The sequence below is a fragment of the Nicotiana tabacum genome, chromosome 3, assembly GCF_000715075.1.
Source record: "Nicotiana tabacum cultivar K326 chromosome 3, ASM71507v2, whole genome shotgun sequence".
NCBI classification, from domain to species: domain Eukaryota; kingdom Viridiplantae; phylum Streptophyta; class Magnoliopsida; order Solanales; family Solanaceae; genus Nicotiana; species Nicotiana tabacum.
In genome coordinates this window covers 5282972-5304350 of record NC_134082.1, presented here as the reverse complement: position 1 = coordinate 5304350, position 21379 = coordinate 5282972, and the positions used below count along the sequence as shown (strand labels likewise).

Below are 21379 nucleotides of genomic sequence, written 5' to 3'. Positions count from 1 at the left end.
TTAGATCTAGGAAGTTAATTTAATTGTCTAGACCTTTTTCTAATTCTTTTTTTTATAATTTTTGTTTAAGTTCTAAACATTTGACTTTGCCATTTTCTCTAACTTTGTTATTTTCTCTAAGTACTTCAATTACTTCTTATGTTTTAGAATTAATTCATTCTGATGTTTGGCAGTCTCTTATGCCCTCAGTTAGTGGTTATCATTATTATGTTCTTTTTATTGATGATTTCACTTGTTACATATGAATTTATCCCCTTCGTCATAAAATTGATGTCATATCTTGCTTTACCCTTTTAAAACTTCTCGTTGAAAATCAATTTGGTTGGTCTATTAAGACATTTCATTCAGATGGGGGGGGGGGGGGGAGTATCAAAGTTCTTCCTTTATCTCTTTTCTCCACTCGCATGGCATTCATTACCAATTATATTATCCTCACACGCCTCAGTAAAATGGTGTAGCTGAGCGTAAGCACCGTCATATCACAAATGTTGCTCGTACTATACTTTTTCATACTCATGACCCTCTTTCTTTATTGGTTGAAGCTTTTCTTGTTGTTGTTCATATTATTAATTGTCTTCCTTCTTCCTCCCTAGCTAAGCTCTCTTCCTATGAAAACTTATTTGGGGTTCCACCTGACTATACTATTTTAAAACTTTTTGGGTGTCTTTGTTATCTTAAATTGTGTCCTTATCATTCTCACAAACTTGACTCTCCTTCCTCTCTTTGCGTGTTTTTAGGGTACAGTTCTAGTCACAAGGAATATCGGTGTCTACGTTTTGATACTAACTATGTCTATATTAGTCGCTTTGTTCGCTTTATTAAGCATTGTTTTCCATATGCAAATTTATCTGTTTTCCTACCTCCTCGTCCTTCTGTTCCCTGTGTTCTCCTCCCTATACCTGTTGTGTTACCTAGTCTTATGCCTACTGCACCCGAGTCTACTAGTTCTTCAACTTCTTCTGTGTCCTCCTCTTCTTCTGTTGAATTTCCTAGTTTATTTTCCCTTCCTCCTAGCTCCTTAGTGTGTTAGAAAAAATCAAGTTAATGTATCGAATTAATTATGTGGTGACATGTCATGACACATGGACTGGTAAAAGAATGACAGTTGGCGAAGAATAGTTGAATAGGCACGAGCTTTAACAGGAACGAACAAAGATCCAAGAAAGCCAGAAGGGATAGGTGCTCGAACCTCTTGATATTCTGAAGATGCATCAGGAGAATGAACCTAAATAGCAAAAGGGGTATAAATACGTATTATTGCTAATTAATAGGCATTAATTACGGAAAATGTTATAGAATCTGTATTGAATCAGTTACGATTGCCAACTATGACGTTATATTAAATGCCATTAATTGACCATAATGACACCATTATGAAAGGAGAAAAACGTATTACTTAGAAATAGTTATAAAATGTGAGGAATGAACATTTGTAAGGGCACGAAATACTATTGGAATATACTGATTTATTTTGCTTTCCATTCAGCTATTATTTACTCCAATTATTTCTTTTCCTACTTGATTATCAGTAACATGAGTTCTTCTAAAAATAAGCTTTGACTGAAATTCTAATTTTTGGTTAAACAAATTTGTTCCGTTACCGGAATTTGATAATCATCTGCTTTCCAAATCGATTCTTATATAAAAAATAACCATGTCGAATGTCAACGACAATAACCAACACAATTTACCACTCCAAGATCCACAACATCAACTGAATGAAAAAGATGATAGAACCCCACCTCCTTCGCCACAACATTCTCAGCGACAATCACTAGAGGGGACTCCAAACAGATTTGAATCAAATAAAAATGACAAAGTTGCAAATGAACAAGCTATCAATGAAGCTCTTAAAAGATTAATTGCTCAATAGGTCAACAACACTCTCCAGGCTTTTACCAGCCAGTTGCCGGTTGTACCGCCAACACTAACTCCAAATAACAACACTTTGGAAAACCCTCGTTCTGGACTCGTTAATTCAAGCAGTTGCGGAACTCCCAGCGATTCTCGTGATGGAGAACCAGGTAACACAGTTAATTATGATTTACAAAATTTGGTATTAACTTCGCAGAAACAGATCAAGGAGCAAAACGACCGCACAGAGCAAATACCCAGAGTACCGCCTGTAATCAAGGGAATAAATATGGACAAATATTCACAACAACCTTGGAAGCCAAGTGTTGCTCCTCTACCAATCCCGAAGAAATTCAAGATGCCCGGTATTCCAAAATATGATAGAACAACTGATCCACAAGACCACGTAACTGCATTCACATCGGTGTAAAGGGCAACAACTTGGCCAAACAAGAAATTGAATCAGTATTGGTCAAAAAATTCGATGAAACACTCACTAAGAGAGGATTAACATGGTATGCTCTTTTACCTAAAAATTCTATAAATTCTTTTGTCGAGCTTGCAGATTCATTTATCAAAGCACACTCGAGAGCTCAAAAAGTTGAAAAAAGAATGGAGGATATTTTCAAAATAAAATAAGGAAATTCAGAGTTGCTCAGGAAATTCGTAGACAGATTCCAGCGTGAAAGGATGATGTTGCCATGTGTACCTGATAACTAGGCAGCTATGGCTTTTACCAGTAATCTGAATGAGAAAAGTTCAGAAGCCACGAGACGACTCAAGGAAAGTCTACGTGAATTTCCAACAACAACTTGGAATGATGTATACAACAGATATAACACGAAGCTGCGGATAGAAGAAGATACCATCACTCGGTCTCAAAAAGAGGAGAGAGTAAGTTCAAGACGTGTTGAAACTGAAAAAATATCCGGTAAAAACAGGTATGAGCCCTATATGGTACCAGCTGGAAGAGACTCGCGTTCAAAGCAAGATAACTCAAGGTACGATCATAGATCAAGAGATAGAGAATCAAGTTCATCATCAAGGTTTGGAAAAGAGCAAAACACGCGAGAAACACGAGATGATAATAGAGGCTTGAAGCCAAAGTTTGGCGGTTACAATTTCAATGTTAGCACATCAGAATTTGTAGCAGTGTTAAGAAGCATGAAAGATAAGGTGCGATGGCCAAAGGAAATGAGATCAAACCCGAACAGGCGAAATCCTGATTTTTGGTGCAAGTTTCATAACGATCATGGTCACAAAATGACGGATTGTAGATTACTACAAGGTGAAGTTGACAATTTGTTAAAGCAAGGATATCTAACCAAATTGTTTAGTGAAAAAGGTAAGCAAGCGTATATGAAAAACAGGTGGGAGCCCCCTAAACCTCCTTTACCAAAAAGGACTATTAATGTTATAAGCGTAGGAGAAGAAATTTATGGCGTGACATATACGACAGCCAATAAAATTTCAAAAATTACAGTCACACACGGGAAGCGAGTTCGACATGTTTTGGAAGAAGATAGTATTACATTTGATGATGCAGATGTAGATGGTGTACTAATCCCACACAACGATGCATTGGTAATATCTTTACTTGTACATGACACTAATGTGAAATGAGTTTTGATTGATCCAGGTAGCTCCGCGAACAACATTTTGCTAAGAGTGGTAAACGAAATGCAAGTTAAAGATAAGTTGATACCCAAGGTGCATACCTTATCTAGTTTCGACAACTTGAGCGTCGTAACAAAAGGGGAGATAATACTCACCACATTCGCAGAAGGAGTTGTCAAAGACACAAAATTTCAGGTGGTAAACATAGACATGGCTTACAATATGATTCTCGGTAGACCATGGATTCACGAAATGGATGATGTGCCATCTACCTTGCATAAAGTTATTAAATTCCCTTCACAATGGGGAATATGACAAATCCGTGGCGATCAGCAAACAACTAGGAGCATTAACTCCGTAGTAGATTCAAGCGCAAAAGATAAAGAAAAATAGCAATCACAGAATCCAGTTGAGGGAGCTGCAACACAAGCCTCAACTGAACATAGGGGAACAAATGTAGACTCAAGGCCCGATTCCATCCAAGAACCAGAGGAAAATGAAAACATCAAAATGACGATTGAAGAATTGGAAGCTGTAGAACTATTCGCACCTTGGCCTGAAAGGGAAGTCTACATTGTGGCCAACCTAAGCCACGAAATGAAAGGTAAGTTGACTCAATTTTTGGGCTATGATATGACAGGAATACCTCCAGAAGTGATGACTCACAAGTTAAATGAAGATCCATCATATCCACCTGTCAAACAAAAGAAAAAAAAACAAGGATCTTTCAAAAATCAGGTGATTCAAGATGAGGTACAAAAACTTTTAAAAATTGGGTCTATCCGCGAGGTAAAATATACAAATTGGTTAGTTAATACTGTAGTAGCACCTAAAAAGAATGGTAAGTGACGAGTTTGTGTATATTATACTGACCTATACAAAGCTTGTCCTAAAGATTCTTTTCCATTACCGCATATAGATCAACTAATTGATGCTACTGCAGGACATGAATTGTTAAGTTTTTTAGATGCATATTCAGGGTATAACCAAAACAAAATGGATCCCATAGATGAGGAAAAAACTTCCTTTTAACAGATAGAGGGAATTACGGTTACAAAGTAATGCCATTTGGTCTCAAAAATGCTAGAGCCACATATCAAAGGTTGGTGACCAAAATGTTTCAAGAGTATTTAGGGAAAAACATGGAAGTCTATATAGATGATATACTGGTCAAGTCACAATAAGCAAGGGATCATATCCAACATTTGTCTAATACATATCCGATTCTTCGTAAATTTAACATGAATCTAAACCCTGAGAAATGTGCATTTGGCGTTTCGTCAGCTAAGTTTTTGGGATTTTTTGTTTCTAACTGTGTCATTGAAGTAAATCCCGCGTAGATTAAAGCTATTGAGGAAATTCTCGATACACTTACAAGTAAAAAAGAGGTACAAAGACTAAGGGAAAAAATAGCAGCCTTGGGAAGATTTATTTCCAAATCGTCAGAAAAATGTTTTAGGTTCTTTTCAGCTCTAAAAAAGTAGGATCAGTTCGAATGGTCTGAGGAATATCAACAAGCACTTAAAAATTTGAAAGTATACTTGTCAAATCCACCATTGCTTGTGAAACCAAAAGATGGGGAGAAACTACTCATCTACCTTGTTGTTTCAGAGGTAGAGGTGAGTGTTGTTTTAGTTCGTGAAGACCAAGGTAAACAATATCCAATTTATTATGTTAGCAAGTCATTATTAGATGCTGAGACTCGGTATTCTCATCTAGAAAAACTTGCACTTGCATTAATCATGGCATTTAGGAAGTTAAGAACTCATTTTCAATGTCATCCCATCTCTATAGTAACTGCCTATCCCCTACATAATATATTACATAAACAGGAGTTATCAGGTAGCTTAGCCAAATGGCCATAGAGCTAAGTGAATATGTCATTACGTATCAACCTAGAACTGCAATAAAGTCACAAGTGTTAGCAGATTTTGTGGCAGATTTTAGCCAAGGGATGCAACTAGAAGCAGAAAAAGAACTACAGGTATTCAATGGGTCTAATCCAGAAACTTGGACTTTATTTACTGATGGTTCATCGAATGTGAAAGGGGCAGGTCTAGGTATTGTCTTGGTACCACCTATGGGAGAAACCATCCGACAAGCCATAAAATGTCACCCTATTTTTAACAATGAGGCAAAGTATGAAGCTGTGATTACAGGTTTAGAACTGGCACGCGAGCTTGTCATAGAACATATCGTAATTAAAAGCAATTCACAGCTCGTAGTTAACCAAATGCTGGGGACTTATACAGCCAGAGAGGCAAGAATGCAGCAATACCTGGAAAAGGCACGTGATATGGTTAGGCAATTCCAAACCTAGAAAGTCGTGCAGATACTAAGAGAGGAAATTGTCGAGGCATACGCCCTAGCTAATCTTACATCTGCGATAGAAGTGACAAATGATGATGGAAATGCTTCTGTAATTCATTTATTTCATTCAGTACTTGATCAAGACAAAAACGAGATAAATTTCAATAATTTAACTTGGGATTGGAGGAACGAGATTGTCACTTTTTTGCTGTATGGAATTGTACATGAAGATAAGAAAAAGGCTCAAGAACTACGCAAAAAGCTGCTCGATACTGTTTAAAGCAAGGCAATCTTTATCGCAATATGTTTGGTGGTCCCCTAGCAAGATGCCTTGGACCTTCTCAAACAGAGTATGTGATGAGAGAAATACACGAGGGACATTGTGGAAATCACGCAGGAGGAAGATCCTTAGTAAAAACTATGATTAGAGTCGGTTATTATTGGCCCAAAATGGAAGAAGACGCAGAAAATTTTGTGGCTAAATGTGACAAGTGTCAAAGATACGATAACAACATATATAGACATGCTGAATTATTGCATCCAGTCATTGCACCGTGGCCTTTTATGAAGTGGGGGATGGATATCGTGGGTCCTCTACCACAAGCCAAAGGCAAGGTAAGATTTTTACTAGTACTCACTGATTACTTTACTAAGTGGGTAGAAGCAAGAGCTTTTAAATAGGTACGAGAAAAAGAGGTCAGAGATTTCATTTGGCGAAGCATCATATGCCGATTTGGTGTACCAAAGGAAATGGTATATGATAACGGCTCGCAATTTATAGGCACGCAAATCACAGTATTTTTCAGAGTTGGCAAATTAGGAGGATTACTTCAATGCTACGGTGGGTAATGGACAAGCTAAATTAATGAATAAAGTTATTATCAATAATTTGAAGAAAAGGTTGGAGGAATCTAAAGGTAATTGGCCAGAGGTGTTACCTGGAGTCTTGTGGTCTTATCGCACAACCGTAAAAACAAGTACGGGGGAAACACCATTCTCACTTATATACGAAGCTGAATCCTTAATCCCAGTCAAGATAGGGGAGCCAAGCACAATATATACACAAGCAGCCAAGGAGTCGAATGAAGAAGAAATGCGAGTAAACCTGGATTTACTTGAAGAAAGGAGGGAAGCTGCATTAATAAGGATGACAACGTAAAAATAAGTTATGGAACGATACTATAATCGGAAAGCTCGTCTCAGATACTTCAAGATTGGGGACTTCGTACTCAAGAAAGTTTTCCAATCAACAAGGGCAGCTAATGCAGGAAAATTAAGCCCAGCTTGGGAAGGACCTTATAAGATTCATGGTATTGCAGGAAAAGGAGCATACGAACTGGAAACAATGGATGGCAAGATTCTACCTTCACATTTGGAATGTTGTTCATATGAAAAGATACTATTTCTAAGGAAAGGAAATACCCACAGGCAGGTACCCTCATTTTAAACTTTTATTTTTGAATTGCTAAAATTTTACTAACGATTTTAGATAAAAAGTTAGCCCGCACTAAATGATGAATTACGACCTGCAAGACACGTGGAAAAAATATAATTTCCGGTCTAGGGTTATAACTATTCTGATAGAAATTTAAATGGGTTAAGCAGTCTTCATCTAAAATCGTACCTCCGAGTCCCGTATGTTTTTCCTTTTCGGGAAAAAGGACTGCATGGAAGGAATAGTCAAGTGCTCTAGATTTCATACCTCAAAGCTCAAACACTTGGGGACTATATAATATACATATGATATATGTATAAAGAAGGCAAAGAAGACTAAATTCAAGTCAAATCCAAAAGTCTACTCATCAAACGTACCAAGTTCAGAGCAAATTCACGAGCCAATAATACAAGCCAGTCAAAAAACCTTCATATAGATTTCAAAATCTTATGATGTCTAGGTTAAAGGCAATGTTTAGCCATGGTTTATAAAAAAACCTTGGATTTTCTTTCCTTTTTTGCAAATCTGTTGTAAAGAAAACAGTTATAAAAAAGTTATAAAAGATACTTAAATATATGTAAGGTGTTACTTAAACTTGACAAAGTTCAGATGAAAACTTTATCAATGTTATTTCAAGAAACATGTGTGTTCCTATTTCTTTTTTCGTATATTTACACCGTTATGAAGTTGAGATATCTTCATCATTAGGTGTCGATTATAAAAGGGCCATCTTTTATAAATTCATATTTGATTCAGATATCCATGAAGTTAACAAAGCATTTTTTTTTAAATGCAAAAAGGGTAAGACAAAAACCCACGAATTAACAAGCAAGACCATGAGTATAAAGGCAAAAAAGAGCAAAACAGAAGCTCAAGACAATTAAGGTAAAACAAAAAACTTCATAATATTAAGTTTAGACTATGTATGAACTTAGTCATAAACTGATTGACATTTTTACAAAATACCCCGAAAAGGTCTAGGGACTTGTCATTTCCAAAAACTAAACCCCCAAATAGGACCAGGGGTAGAACCACCAAGAACAAAAAAAAGAGTAACACTTCATAAACATTCGCTAAGGGGCAGAACAAGAATCTAAAGCGGTATCGTTAGCAGTAGAAGGTTCGAATTGACTTGAAGAAGCTGGGGCATTCACCGTAGTTATATCATCTTCAACATGCTCAGGAGTATCAGCCATGAGAGAATGGAAATCTTGGTCTTGCTGAGTTTTTTCAATGGTCTCCGTTACCTTGGCTAACTCAGTATCCAAGTTAAAACCCTCTTGGCTAGCCTCCACAAGGGTATCATGGCGTGTGTTTAGAATAACCCAACTCACTTCAATGGTTGTCTTGTCCTCAAGAGTCTCATAATGTCTCTCCCATTGGTCAATCTCATTTTTAAGCTTTTCTTTCTCGGCCAAAGCAGCGTCATAAGAAGACTGCAGAGGGGCAAGTGAACTTTCTAAAAATCTGACCTTATCAGAAGGCTCACAAAGATCTTCTTGGGTCTGGGTAAGTGTTGGAACAAGTTCACCGTCGTAAACCTCTTTCTCATTTAGCAATGCCTTCAACCCTCTAATATCTTCACTAGCTTTGGAGAGTTGCTCAGAAAATGATGTCTCGAGGAGATTTTTATCTTTATCAGCTTGATTTGAGGAAGCCTTCTCAACTGCTAACTCTGAAGTCAAAACTTTCAACTGATGCTCTAAGGTGCATTTGTTTTCTTCTAACATTTCCATATCAAGTTGAAGGCTTTCGTATTGTTCTTTCCAGTTGTCTGCTTCAATCTGATAATCATACATTAACTGCTCCATATGAGAAACCCTCTTCATCATCTCTGTGCCAATAAGATTGATCTAAAAAAGAAGAAAAAGGTAAGAACCTAAATAAAAGAAGGATGGAATAAAGTATAAAAAAAGCAAGTACGTTTAATGATGATTGCACTATGTCATTCATCCAAGTCAAAGAGCTATGACTCTCGAGCTTGGATTTCTCAACTGGACCGATTAGAGATTTCAACCATACATTAGCCCGACCTGACTTTTTCAAAAGATTACTATCGGCAGGGACCTCAATGGTAATATGTTTCATCGCACCACTTCTACTCGAATAACCAACCTCAGTACGAAGAACGGTAGTAGGAGGGACTGTAGAGGAAGTCATAATAATTTGGGGCGGAGCATTTACAGTAGCGGCCACAACTAGAAAAGAACATGCCACAGGAACATGCATGGTAAAAGAGGCAAGGGGTACTTAATCGGAAACCAAATCCAAATTTCCGCTATCAAACCCACGAGAAAAAAGTTGTTCATTAGAGCCACGAGTTGCCGCAGGAGTATCATCATTAGAGCTCACCAAGGTGGCTTCAACAGCCTCGATTATGGTAACAGAATAGGTAGGAGTCGCTTCATCATCAGAGAAAACACATTTTCTGGCTCGTGGCCTTTTAATCAAGTAACCTCCATCCTGTTCCTCCTCTTCTTCAGAATCCTGGGTTGTATCAGCCTTCCTTTCGATGAAGAACTCAAGATTATCTCTTGATCTCTCTCCAAAAAAACTCTGGAAGCCACGACAGCATCAACACTTACACCATGAATGGGAAATCCTGATAAAAAGAAGGGTCAAAACAAATTCTAAAGGAAATGTGAATGAAAATGTGAAAAGGAGATAAGTAAAACACTCACCATGAGTTTTAACCTTCCAACCAAACCTATGCGAAAGTTTTTTCCAAGATCTACCTTCCATTAGAGCAACCTTCAATAACTTTCCTACCCAACCACGGAAATTGGGAATCTCATCAACAGTTCTCATGGTTGCTGGAAAAGAGAAAGAGTTAAACAGTAGCGGGAAAAATAAAGGGAAAAGATAGAGAAAGTTGTAAAATGAAAACTTACGCGCAAAATTCCACTTTTCAGAAAATGGAACATTTTCTTCGCCCACTAAATCAACAGTGGGGGCAACAACAAACCTAGCATACCAGCCACTATCCTTATCATCCTCTGGGCTAACTAACACTCTCTTACTTCTCGCCACTAAAGTGAAAATCCCATGACGGAAAATTTTATGGGAGTAGAGTGGATCAAATGAAAGAAAGTAAAAGGCAAATTAGCCAACCTTGTTAAATGTCTTAAACAAGCAACAACCCTCCACACAATGGGGCCAATCTATCCTAGACAAATGTCGAAAAAATGATAGAATTCAATGATAACAGGATCAATGGGGGGTTTAAAATTCAGCGCAAAGGGGTATGTATACACAACAGAAAACCCAGTCAAGTAAGATGTAATTCTTTGGTTCGCATTAGGAATTATAATAGGGAAATCAGGTCTCCAACGGCAATCCCTTCGAACAACAGAGATCAGACCTTCGGTGATTTGAGAAGGATAAATATCAGCACGATCTAAAGAAGACATAGAAGAAACTTGCTTTCTAATCGATTCTCTATCAGTGTAAAAAGATAGTTCAGTAGGGACAATTTCATCTACCAAAGGATCACGAATGGGTCTATTAGAATCTTTACTTCTAGATGAAGGTCTATGAGAAAGAGAACCCCTAGTTATAGAGGGAGGAGTCAGAGATAAAAAAGTACCCCGTATAGATGAACACCCTAAATTACGAAGTCTTCCTCCTCTTCTGCTTCTAACAGGAGCAAGAGGAAGATCATCAACAATGGGGACTCTTTGAGGATTAGGGTTTGAAAAAAACATGGCAGTACGAGGACGAAGAAAACAAGAGTGAATATTCTAAGATATGAAACTTTTTATGAGAAAGACAAAGATAAAAGCTATATTTATACTTAGAAGTAACCGTCAAAGAAAAGGTGTAATGATGGAAACGTCATGATGGAGACTGTCGCTTCGTAATTGATGAAGCCGCAAAAAAGCCCTAAAAGACGCTGAAAAGTTGCAGAACCAATCATAATACGCCACACGTTACGAGCATTAAATAGAAGTGACATATGAAGCGTCAGTTCCAGAGAAGGTATAATGGCGACAAAAATTCTCACTTTAATGAGATCCACTTCCCAAATATTCTATTGATGAATAAATGGCAAGTGGGGGGACTATCTATATTGGAAAAATTCAAGTTCATGTATCAAATTAATTATGCGGTGACATGTCTTGACACATGGATTGGTAAAAAAATGACAGTTGGCGAATAATAGTTGAAGAGGCACGAGCAAATATCCAAGAAAGCCAGAAGGGATAGGTGCTCGAACCTCTTGATATTCTGAAGAGGCAGCAGAAGAATGAACCTAAATAACAAAAGGGGTATGGATACATATTATTGGTAATTAATAGGCTTTAATTACGGGAAACGTTATAGAATCTGTATTGAATCAGTTACGAACGTTACATTAAATGCCATTAATTGACCATAATGACACCATTATAAAAGGAGAAAAACGTATTACTTAGAAATAGCTATAAAATGCGAGGAATGAATATTTGTTAGGGCACGAAATACTATTGGAATATACTGATTTACTTTGCTTTCCATTCAGCTATTATTTACTCCAATTATTTCTTTTCCTACTTGATTATCAATAACTGGAGTTCTTCTAAAAATAAGCTTTGTCTGAAATTCTAATTTTTCTTAAACACTTAGACTCCTCGTCCTTGCCATTGTCTAGTACTGACTCATGTCCTATATTCACCTTCACTATTAAGCCATCAATTTCAATCTCTGATTCCGCTCATCCCATGATTACTCGATCTAAGAGTGGTGCGGTTAAACCAAATCTTAAGTATGCTCTTAATTCTATGTCTTTGACTAATTTGCCTATTGAGCCTACTTGTCATAGCTCTGCAGCTAAGGATGCTAGATGGCGAAGTGCTATGGCAGAAGAGTTCAATGCCCTACTTGCAAACTAGACGCGATCTCTTGTTCCTCGTCCATTTGGTGTTAGTGATGTTGGCTGCAAATGGGTCTATCGAGTTAAGCAGAAGTCTACAGAAAAAAAATTAAAGCGCACAACAATAGCTTTGAGTTTGCGTTAAAATAATTAAATATTGAAAAAATGCATAAATAAACACTCAAACTTAACCTAATTATCAGTTTAACACTTAAACTTACCTAATGGTCAAGTTGATACCTCAAGTAGCCATAAATGTACCTCATGCACATATCAGTCCGACAGACCTCTACGTGTGCTTCAAGCACGAGTGATGTAGTAAAGTAACAAATAACAAAGTGACACGTGTAAGTTTTTATAAAAAATAGAAAGAAAATTATGCATTTAACTAGAAAAAAATAGAAGATCCCCTCACAACAATCGCTTGGTAGACTTTGTACACCACTTTCTTTAATAATAAAATTATATTTAGAGTTAACTTACAATTATTGTGATTGTAAATATTAGAATATATTATAACCCTAAAAAAATGGGTTCATCAATAATTATTAGGAAATATCATTTCTCGTAAATACCTTTGTTACCAAAAACTAATTAGAAAAGATACAAGATATAGCTGGCATAATTCGTCATGTCACCTCTAAATAGGTAAGTTGCGTTGGAATTGATAAAGTTATATGGATTTCATAGCTTCATAAAATGAGTCGAAGTAGTGGTTGCAGTTGTCTCTTCAATTGACGATCTATTACTATATCTCAATTGCAAATGCCCATGCTTTGATTCGAAAGCCCTAGGCAATGATGAGTCCGTAGGAATTCAATGTCTGGTTTTATAGGGCCAGGAGAAGAGGGAATGTATTTTCGGGAGGAAACTTTTACATGGTATAACTAACATCGACTAGGTATTTACCATCCATAACTATAATTTGAAATAATTACAATACATAGCTAACACTTATATTTTATAGTAAATTTAATATTCACACACAATTTTCAAGTCTTTACCTCCTTCTAACAACCTTAAGAACCATCTTCTCTCCCAAAACCTCTTTGTCGCCGCTACTAGATCGCGGCCTCCGGGCGACTGTCTCCAAATGATCCCAAAATTTTATCATATATTTCTCTCATCCTTTTCTACATGAATCCACAAAACCATTTCTTTCAGTTCCTCATAGTACTTCGTAGATCTGAGAAAAACTAAGAAAAATCAAGATTTTATTTCTCAGATTCATTGAGTTATCACTTTTACCCCATGAAACATACATGAAAGGATATATCTTGTGCGGATCTATCTTTTGACATTATTATTCCGAAAATTCGATAGATTTTTTTTGGTGAGCCACAAGTTAAGCGCCAAAAAATACATTTAGTGCAAATATAATGTATTATTGTATGTATTCTCTATTTTAAGTGTAAATACAATGTATTTTTCTTTTGAGCATATTTTGTAATTTTATTTCTCAAATTTGGCGTCTCAGATTTGGCCGGATTCGAGTGTATTTTTTCTTTTTAATGCAAATATAGTTGATAGAGCTTTTTTCATTAAAATTGTATTCATTGATACAACCATTATGTACGAACGAATATAGATGATATAGTTTTTCCATCAAAATTTTATTCATTATACATCCATTATGTGCGAACGAATACAACTGATGCAGCTTTCGTCAAAATTGTATTCATTGATACAACCATTATGCGCGAACGGATACAATTGATACAACTTTTCTATCAAAATTGTATTCATTCATACTACTTGGCAGCCGATGATATAACGCAATTTGAGTTTGGTTGTATGCATTTGACACAACAAAATTGATACATTAATTACAAATAGCAAACTATAGTTAAGTATGGTAATTAGGCTCTAAACTATAGTATTTATAGAAAAATCTTCATTTTTTTCGCTTCCTTTCTGTACAGTTTGACCCGTCCTTATTGGGCTAGGTTAGGCTAGGGTATGTTAATTGGTCCATGAGCTCAAGTGCTCAAGCAACCCATATGTGCATGACCAAGCCTATTCATTTCTTACACATATAATCTAGAAATAACACAAGGTAGTCATTTTAGGTACTTTATTTAAAATATAATTAGCTTTACAATATATTTTAAGTTTAATTAGGTGGATCAAATGTCTTATCGACTCTCACTTCATAGTTCATACCACGAGATAAAAAGTTCAACTTCCACAAAAAAATGTTAAGTTGTGAACTATCAAAGCTTAATTTCCACCCAAATATTTCAAACTATTTAATTTTGACAATTAGGTATGGAACTTGATTCTAAAAGTTAATTTAGTTATATTTTAAAAAGCGATCCTAAAAATGACTATTTATGCGCTTCGCCTAATTTTATAGGCAAAGATCATTTTTAGCTTGTGATCGGAACTATTTGCATTTGATAGCCGCAAAAGTATATAAAATTTGTATAATTTTTTATGTATAAAATATAAAAAAATATACTATATAGTGTCATTTTACCAATTTTCGATGGATGAAATTCAAATATAGTCAGATTTACAAGTGGTAATTGAAAAATAGCCACAGTTTCAAAAGTAATCGAATTTTAGCCACTTTTCATGTAAAGATAAATCTGAGCGAAAGCATTGTTCGAAATTCGAAAAATATTACAGTATAATATACTGGTCCAGCATAATATGCTGGAAGTTCATACACATGTGCTCCAATCTCCAATATATTATGTTGGAAGTTCATACACAAGTGCATTGGTCTCCAGTTTATTGTGTTGGAACTTCAAAATAGTGAATAATTTTTAATAACTTTGCAAATGCTGACTATTTTTCAATTATCAGTCCGAAAACTGGCTAGACCGTGCTATTTCATCATTTTCTATCAATGGGGGTTCATCAATCTGGGCCTAAGCCCATTTGATATGACACTGCAGTAGCCCATTACCCGAAGCCACAAAAACCCTAGAACTATATCCCTTCATCGTAAGCCCTACACCTTATCCTTTTACCTCTCGCTCTTCTCCGCAGCTTCACAACTCCTTCAGATCACTGAAAATGGTGAATTTCTCTAAATTTTCTGTCATTCAACTTCTCTAGTTCACTTCTTCACATTTATGCATTTTTCATTACTTTGATTTTATTTTTTGAAATTTGAAAAATATTGTTTGATTTTATTGTTTAGCCGTTCAAGAGGTTCGTTGAAATCGGAAGAGTTGCGCTCGTTAACTACGGGAAAGACTATGGGAAGCTTGTCGTCATTGTTGACGTCATCGACCAAAATAGGGTACATTTGATTACGTTTTCAGTTTTGTTACTTGATTTTAGCTGAATGTTTATGTTTAGAGTTTAAGTAGTCTTTTTAGAGACTTATTGTAGTTTAAATTTGTGATTTAGTGAACCTTGAGGTGCCTTTTTTTGGGAAGTTTGCAACAATTGAGTTTGCAGACTCATTTTTTTTGAGTTTTTGCTAACGTATGTTTGTTTGAGCTGTTTTAAGATTTCCAACTCAGCTTCCAGTATGGATATGGAGGATTCATGTAGCTGACTCAAACTACTTTGGCTTTAGGTGTAGTTGACTGAATGATTGATTTAGCACGGATGCAATTTTTGTTGTTTGGACTTTGGAATTATTCTGCTCATGTTTTTTGGGGCAAAGTTGGATTTTATTTTTAGCCTTTTTACTTTCTAGCTGTTTGAAAAAGGGGAGCCATGGAGCAAAAGTTGTGTCTATGTGACCTATAGGTTAGGGGTGTTTGCATCAGGGTAGGTCACACTTCTTTGGGTGCGGCCTTTCCCCGGACCCTCCTGCAAATGCAGGATGCTTTATGCACTAGGCTGCCCTTTTACTTTCTAGTTGCACACCTTGACTATTCCACTGGGTAACTGCCACCTCCCATTTACCCGCTATCTATGTCCACCTAGGCTTAGGTAGATGTGAAGAAGTCACCTAGCATTTTCTGTCACTGTTACTTGATTTGAACCTTGGTCTCCAAAGTTTTTACCCACTTCATTGACGGCTAGGCCACACCCTTGGATGTTATATCTTAGCTATTTATAAATGATAGGCTCAAGACTTATGATGGAATAGGGCAAACTGATATAGAAAATTCATATGGAGACCAAGATTTGAAGCTTGATCTCCAATGTTTTTACCCACATCATTGACGGTTAGGCCACACCCTTGGGTGCTACATCTTAGCTATTTTTGAATGATATGCTCAAGACTTATGACGGAATAGGGTGAACTGATATAGAGGATTCATATGGTGTTTCCCAGCTATCTTGGGATTGAGTATAGTTGATAGCTTAATCGCTTGGTCTTAGCAAAGATGCAATTTTTATGGGGAACTGCTGGTGCCTAGTCACTGTCTTTGGGAACAATAGGTTAGATTTGTCTTTTATTTTGTCAGTTTTAATGAAGGATCTGTATATGGCCTATGATGGAATATGATAATATGCCGACATTGTCTGATCATATTAACTTGATTGAGCAATATTGTCTGAGGCCTTGTATTATGGATTCGAGAAGAGTAATATGTAACTGTGTAACTAGAAGCTCCTGCCTCCCTGACCATTTTATTATTGAATATCTGTCGTTGTTGCCAAAGCAGTTCAAGTGCATCCTTGTATCATTAAGTTCTGTCGATTTAATGAAAGTGAGTGTCATTGTTGTAATGATGTTGGCTCTGTTTTCTGTTACAACCTTGTACATTTACCATCCGGTAGTATAGCATATACGACTATGCTCCTTTTGGATTGAGGTGTGGATATTCCGGGAAGTGAAACTTTACTTTTCAAATATGAGAAAATCAAGAAAAGTGATGAACCTTTGCCTCTAAACGGCTGTTGAACTCTCCATTGATAGGTCCAGTGATTATATCTGTTACTGTGTTAATGTAAGAGCGAAATTTTGCTATGTGGGGCACGGTTTGGTACCCAAATGTGAAAATGCCTTTGTTTACTTGTCCTAAACTAGTTTTCTGATGAAGTTTTTTCATACCCCCAAAGGCACGTCTTATTTTCTTAAGGAACCATTCAGACATAGACTTCTTGCCTCTTTCTATTTTTTATGTTATTTCATGCTTACTCAATCTCAACAGTTAAAAGAAAAGTCTCAATTGCTTCTTGATTTGTTGAGTTTAGTTTTAATTTGGACAGATGGTAGCTGGTGCTTAATTGATAGATAAATTAACTTTGGAAAATATGATGAAAATATGAATATTATCTATCCTAATAATTTTGCTATCTCTTTAAATTGATAGGCTCTTGTTGATGCTCCTGACATGGTAAGGAGCCAGATAAACTTCAAGAGGCTTTCACTCACAGACATCAAAATCGACATCAAAAGGATTCCAAAGAAGAAGACCCTGGTTGCTGCTATGGAGGCTGCCGGTGAGTGGCTATATTTTCTCTTCTAGACAATATGGAGCAGATATTACTTTAGCAGTTCTTTGTCTATCCTATATGTTAGAAAAGTTTGTAAGGTTGACTATTTTCATTTGCTTTATGTCCTTCAGATGTGAAGAACAAGTGGGAGTCCAGTTCATGGGGAAGGAAGTTGATAGTGCAGAAGAGGAGGGCTTCACTCAACGATTTTGACAGGTTTAAGCTTATGTTGGCAAAAATCAAGGTACGATTGCATACGTATTCAAGTTAACTTCATCTAACTGCATTAGCCCACTCATACCAATAACTCAGTGGACTTCATGCGAAATATGGTTTACATGAAAGGGTTAAAAGAATGGTTTTCATTAATTGAAAAAAACTAAATGCATATGCCAGCCGAGGGTCTTTCGGAAACATCCTCTCTACCCCTTCGAGGTAGGGGTAAGGTCTGCGTACACACTACACTCCCCAGACCCCGCTTGTGGGATTTTACTGGGTTTGTTTATTAAACGCATATGCCAGGCTTGTGGTAGAATGTGTTTCTTACTTAGTCTCGTGCCAAGTATACTCCTGAAACAACATGCATGTTCTTGTGTAAACAATCCGAATATCACTTGGCTTACTTTTAATTGCATAAGTAATTTACCCTTGTGGGTTGTATCAATCTGATTCACTGGTGTTGATATTGCAGAGGGCTGGTGTCGTGAGACAGGAGCTTGCAAAGCTTAAAAAGGAGACAGTGGCTTAAGAACTTTCTGAGTAGCCACATTGGTTTAGAACAATTTTGGAAGTTGCATTTTTTTTACCTTGGCGAATGTATTCTCAATGAAAGAACCCCTGTTCTGTTTTTCTTTTTCCTTGTTTTTTCGACTGCTTCGAAATTATCTTTCTAATCTATGATGATGAACTGAGGATTGCTTGCTGAGTTGTTTCAAAATGTCTGTCATAGATTATTACAAGTAATTAGTGTGTTAGCCCAAGATCCTGAAAAATCGTTTATCAGGAGGCTGTCTTTTTAACAAAAACATATGATAACATGTCCAAAGATCCTCATATGGTGCTTGGATTTTTGTTGGTTTACTTTTGGAAATCAATATTGAGAGAAGGTAGTATTTGGACTTTGCATTTTGTCTAGTTTCTAGAAGCATTCAGCTGTAATAATTATTGAAAAATAAAATCTTCTTTGAATAACATTCAACTTTTGGAAACATTTGTAAGGTGAAATAGTATAGTTGGAACCTCTGAAAATTAGTTGAATTAATCATTGTTAGAATAGTTATGTAACCCTAATTCTATATGTGAGTATATATGTTATGTATATATATATAGGGCTCATTGTATCATGTTTAACATATGAGAATAATATCAATCATATTTTTTCTCGTGCATTCTCACATGATATCAGAGCTTTAGTGAGAAACCTATCGTTGTGCATCATTTCAGCGACTTCCAAGAAGAAAGATCTTGTCGCCGTGCAATTTTTCGGCGACTTTCGGCGACTTAGAAGGTTGCCCGTAATCACATCAATTTTTGTTGATGTGTGCAAAAAGCCAACACCACCACAAGACTCCTCAGGCTCCGGCGATCAAACCCCAGTAAATCCCATCGGAAAACTCACGCGCCCCCACGCGCCAGAAACTTCCCGGCGAGATCTGCCTTGCGCATGAGCACTATTCCAGCCATTTTTTGAAAAATTTCCAGTAGGACAGTCAGATCGCCTAGTAATTTCGAGTCTATCCATACCCTTTTCGTTTGATTCCGACCACTTTGAGTTTTTCCAGTGACTACACTGACTTTTTCCGGCAGCTACAGTAATTTTCCGGCAAAAACAGTGTTTTCTTCATCTGTTTCAGCGAGTTGTCAGTTGATTCTTTCTGTTATTTGGTGATAATCCAACGATTTCTTTGGGAGTCGATGCTTTCGGGTCTAAAAATTCGGGTTCTGGCAGTTCCGGTATTATGATTACCTCAAAACCTTTAATGGGAGGTTCAAACTACTTAGCTTGAACTTCGTCTATCGAGTTGTGGTGTAAAGGTCAAGGAGTTCAAGATCATTTAACAAAAAAGGCTAGTGACGGTGATGAAAAGGCCAAAACACTTTGGGAGAAGGTTGATGCTCAGTTATGTAGTATCCTGTGGCGATCTATTGATTCCAAGCTGATGTCCTTGTTCTGTCCATTCCAGACATGTTATTTAGTTTGGGAAAAGGCTCGTAATTTATACACTAGACATATCTCGTTTTTATGATGTAATATCGCGAATGACAAGCTTGAAGAAACAGGAATTGGATATGTCTACTTACTTGGGACAAGTACAGGCAGTCATGGAAGAATTTGAGACGTTGATGCCAATTTCTACTAGTATTGAAAAGCAACAAGAGCAACGACAGAAGATGTTTCTAGTTCTTACACTCGCAGGACTCCCTAATGACCTTGATTCAGCACGCGACCAGATTTTGGCTAATCCGACTGTCCCCACAGTTGATGAATTATTCTTTAGATTACTTCGCCTTGCTGCAGCACCAAGTCACCCAGTGAGCTCATCACATACACTTGACTCATCTGTCCTCGTATCCCAGTCAGTGGACAATCGGGCATCTCAAACTATGGAGAATAGACGAGGAGGAGGTCGTTTTGGAAGATCTAAACCCAAGTGCTCTTATTGTCATAAGCTTGGACACACTCGTGACGTGTGCTATTCTTTACATGGCCGCCCACCCAAAAATGCTTATGTTGCTCAGACCGAGACTACATGTAACAAGGGATTTTCTTTATCTGAAGGGGAGTATAATGAGTTCCTTCAATATCGAGCAAGTAAGCAGACATCTCCACAAGTAGCCTCTGTTGACTGATACTTCTGTTGCTGGTAATTCTTTTACTTGTGTTTCCCAGTCTAGTACTCTTGGACAATGGGTTCTGGACTCAGCCGCTTCTGATCATATCTCTGATAATAAATCACTTTTGTCAAATATTGCGTATTTTACTTTAGCCAATGGGTCTCAAACTAAAGCAAAAGGTGTTGGACAAGCGAATCCCCTAGCCTCTGTCATGCTAGATTCCGTTCTTTTATGTCCCTGGCTGTCCTTTTAATCTTGCATCTGTTAGTCGTTTGACTCGTGCCCTCCATTGTGGTATATATTTTATTGATGATTCTTTTATTATGCAGGACCGCAGTACGGGACAGACGATTGGAACATGACTTGAATTAGAAAGCCTTTACTACCTTAACTCACTCAATTCCTCCAAGGCATGTCTAGTTACAGATCCTCCGGACCTAATTCACAGACGTTTAGGACATCCAAGTTTATCCAAGCTTCAGAAGATGGTGCCTAGTTTGTCTAGTTTATCTACATTAGAATGTGAGTCATGTCAGTTCGGGAAACATACCCGAGCCTCCTTTCCTCTTAGTGTTGAGAGTCATGCAGAGTCTGTTTTTTCTTTTGTTCATTCTGATATATGAGGTCCTAGTAGAGTCAATTCAACCTTGGGATTTCGTGATGTTGTTAGTTTCATTGATGATCATTCAAGATGTACTTGGATTTTCTTAATGAAAGATCGTTCTGAGTTGTTTTCTATATTCCAAAATTTTTGTGCTGAAATTAAAAATTAATTTGGTGTTTCCATTCGCACTTTTTGCAGTGATAATGCCTTAGAATATTTATTCTCTCAATTTCAGCAGTTTATGACTTCTCAAGGAATTATTCATCAGACCTCTTGTCCTTATAGCAAAATGGGGTTGCAGAGAGAAAGAATAGGCACATCATTGAGACTGCTCGCACACTTCTCATTGAATCTCATGTTCCGTTGCATTTTTGGGGCGATGCAGTTCTCACAGCTTGTTATTTGGTTAATCGGATGCCTTCATCTCCCATCCAGAATCAGACTCCGTATGCAGTATTGTTTCCCCGGTCACCCTTATACTCTGTTCTCCCTTGTGTTTTTGGGAGCACTTGTTTCG

The 21379-nt window shown here is 37.0% G+C and overlaps 1 protein-coding gene and 1 non-coding gene across 2 annotated transcripts; both read left to right on the top strand.

Moving 5' to 3' along the window:
• The first annotated feature begins 14963 nt into the window (after positions 1-14963).
• Positions 14964-18348, top strand: LOC107772680 (large ribosomal subunit protein eL14z). Its single transcript, XM_075249115.1, has 5 exons — positions 14964-15095; positions 15220-15321; positions 17300-17429; positions 17555-17667; positions 18115-18348. The coding sequence occupies exons 1-5, from the start codon at positions 15093-15095 to the stop codon at positions 18169-18171; spliced, it is 405 nt and encodes a 134-aa protein (XP_075105216.1). The 5' UTR covers positions 14964-15092; the 3' UTR covers positions 18172-18348.
• On the top strand, positions 16467-16548 carry LOC142179687 (small nucleolar RNA SNORD34). Its single transcript, XR_012708231.1, has one exon. It is a non-coding gene; the product is annotated as a small nucleolar RNA SNORD34 (small nucleolar RNA).
• Positions 18349-21379: the final 3031 nt, after the last annotated feature.

Coding starts and splice junctions, on each gene's coding strand:
- LOC107772680 (XM_075249115.1), top strand. Junction 17,430..17,554: donor TGCTGCTATGGAGGCTGCCG/GTGAGTGGCTAT, acceptor TATGTCCTTCAG/ATGTGAAGAACAAGTGGGAG. Junction 17,668..18,114: donor TTATGTTGGCAAAAATCAAG/GTACGATTGCAT, acceptor TTGATATTGCAG/AGGGCTGGTGTCGTGAGACA.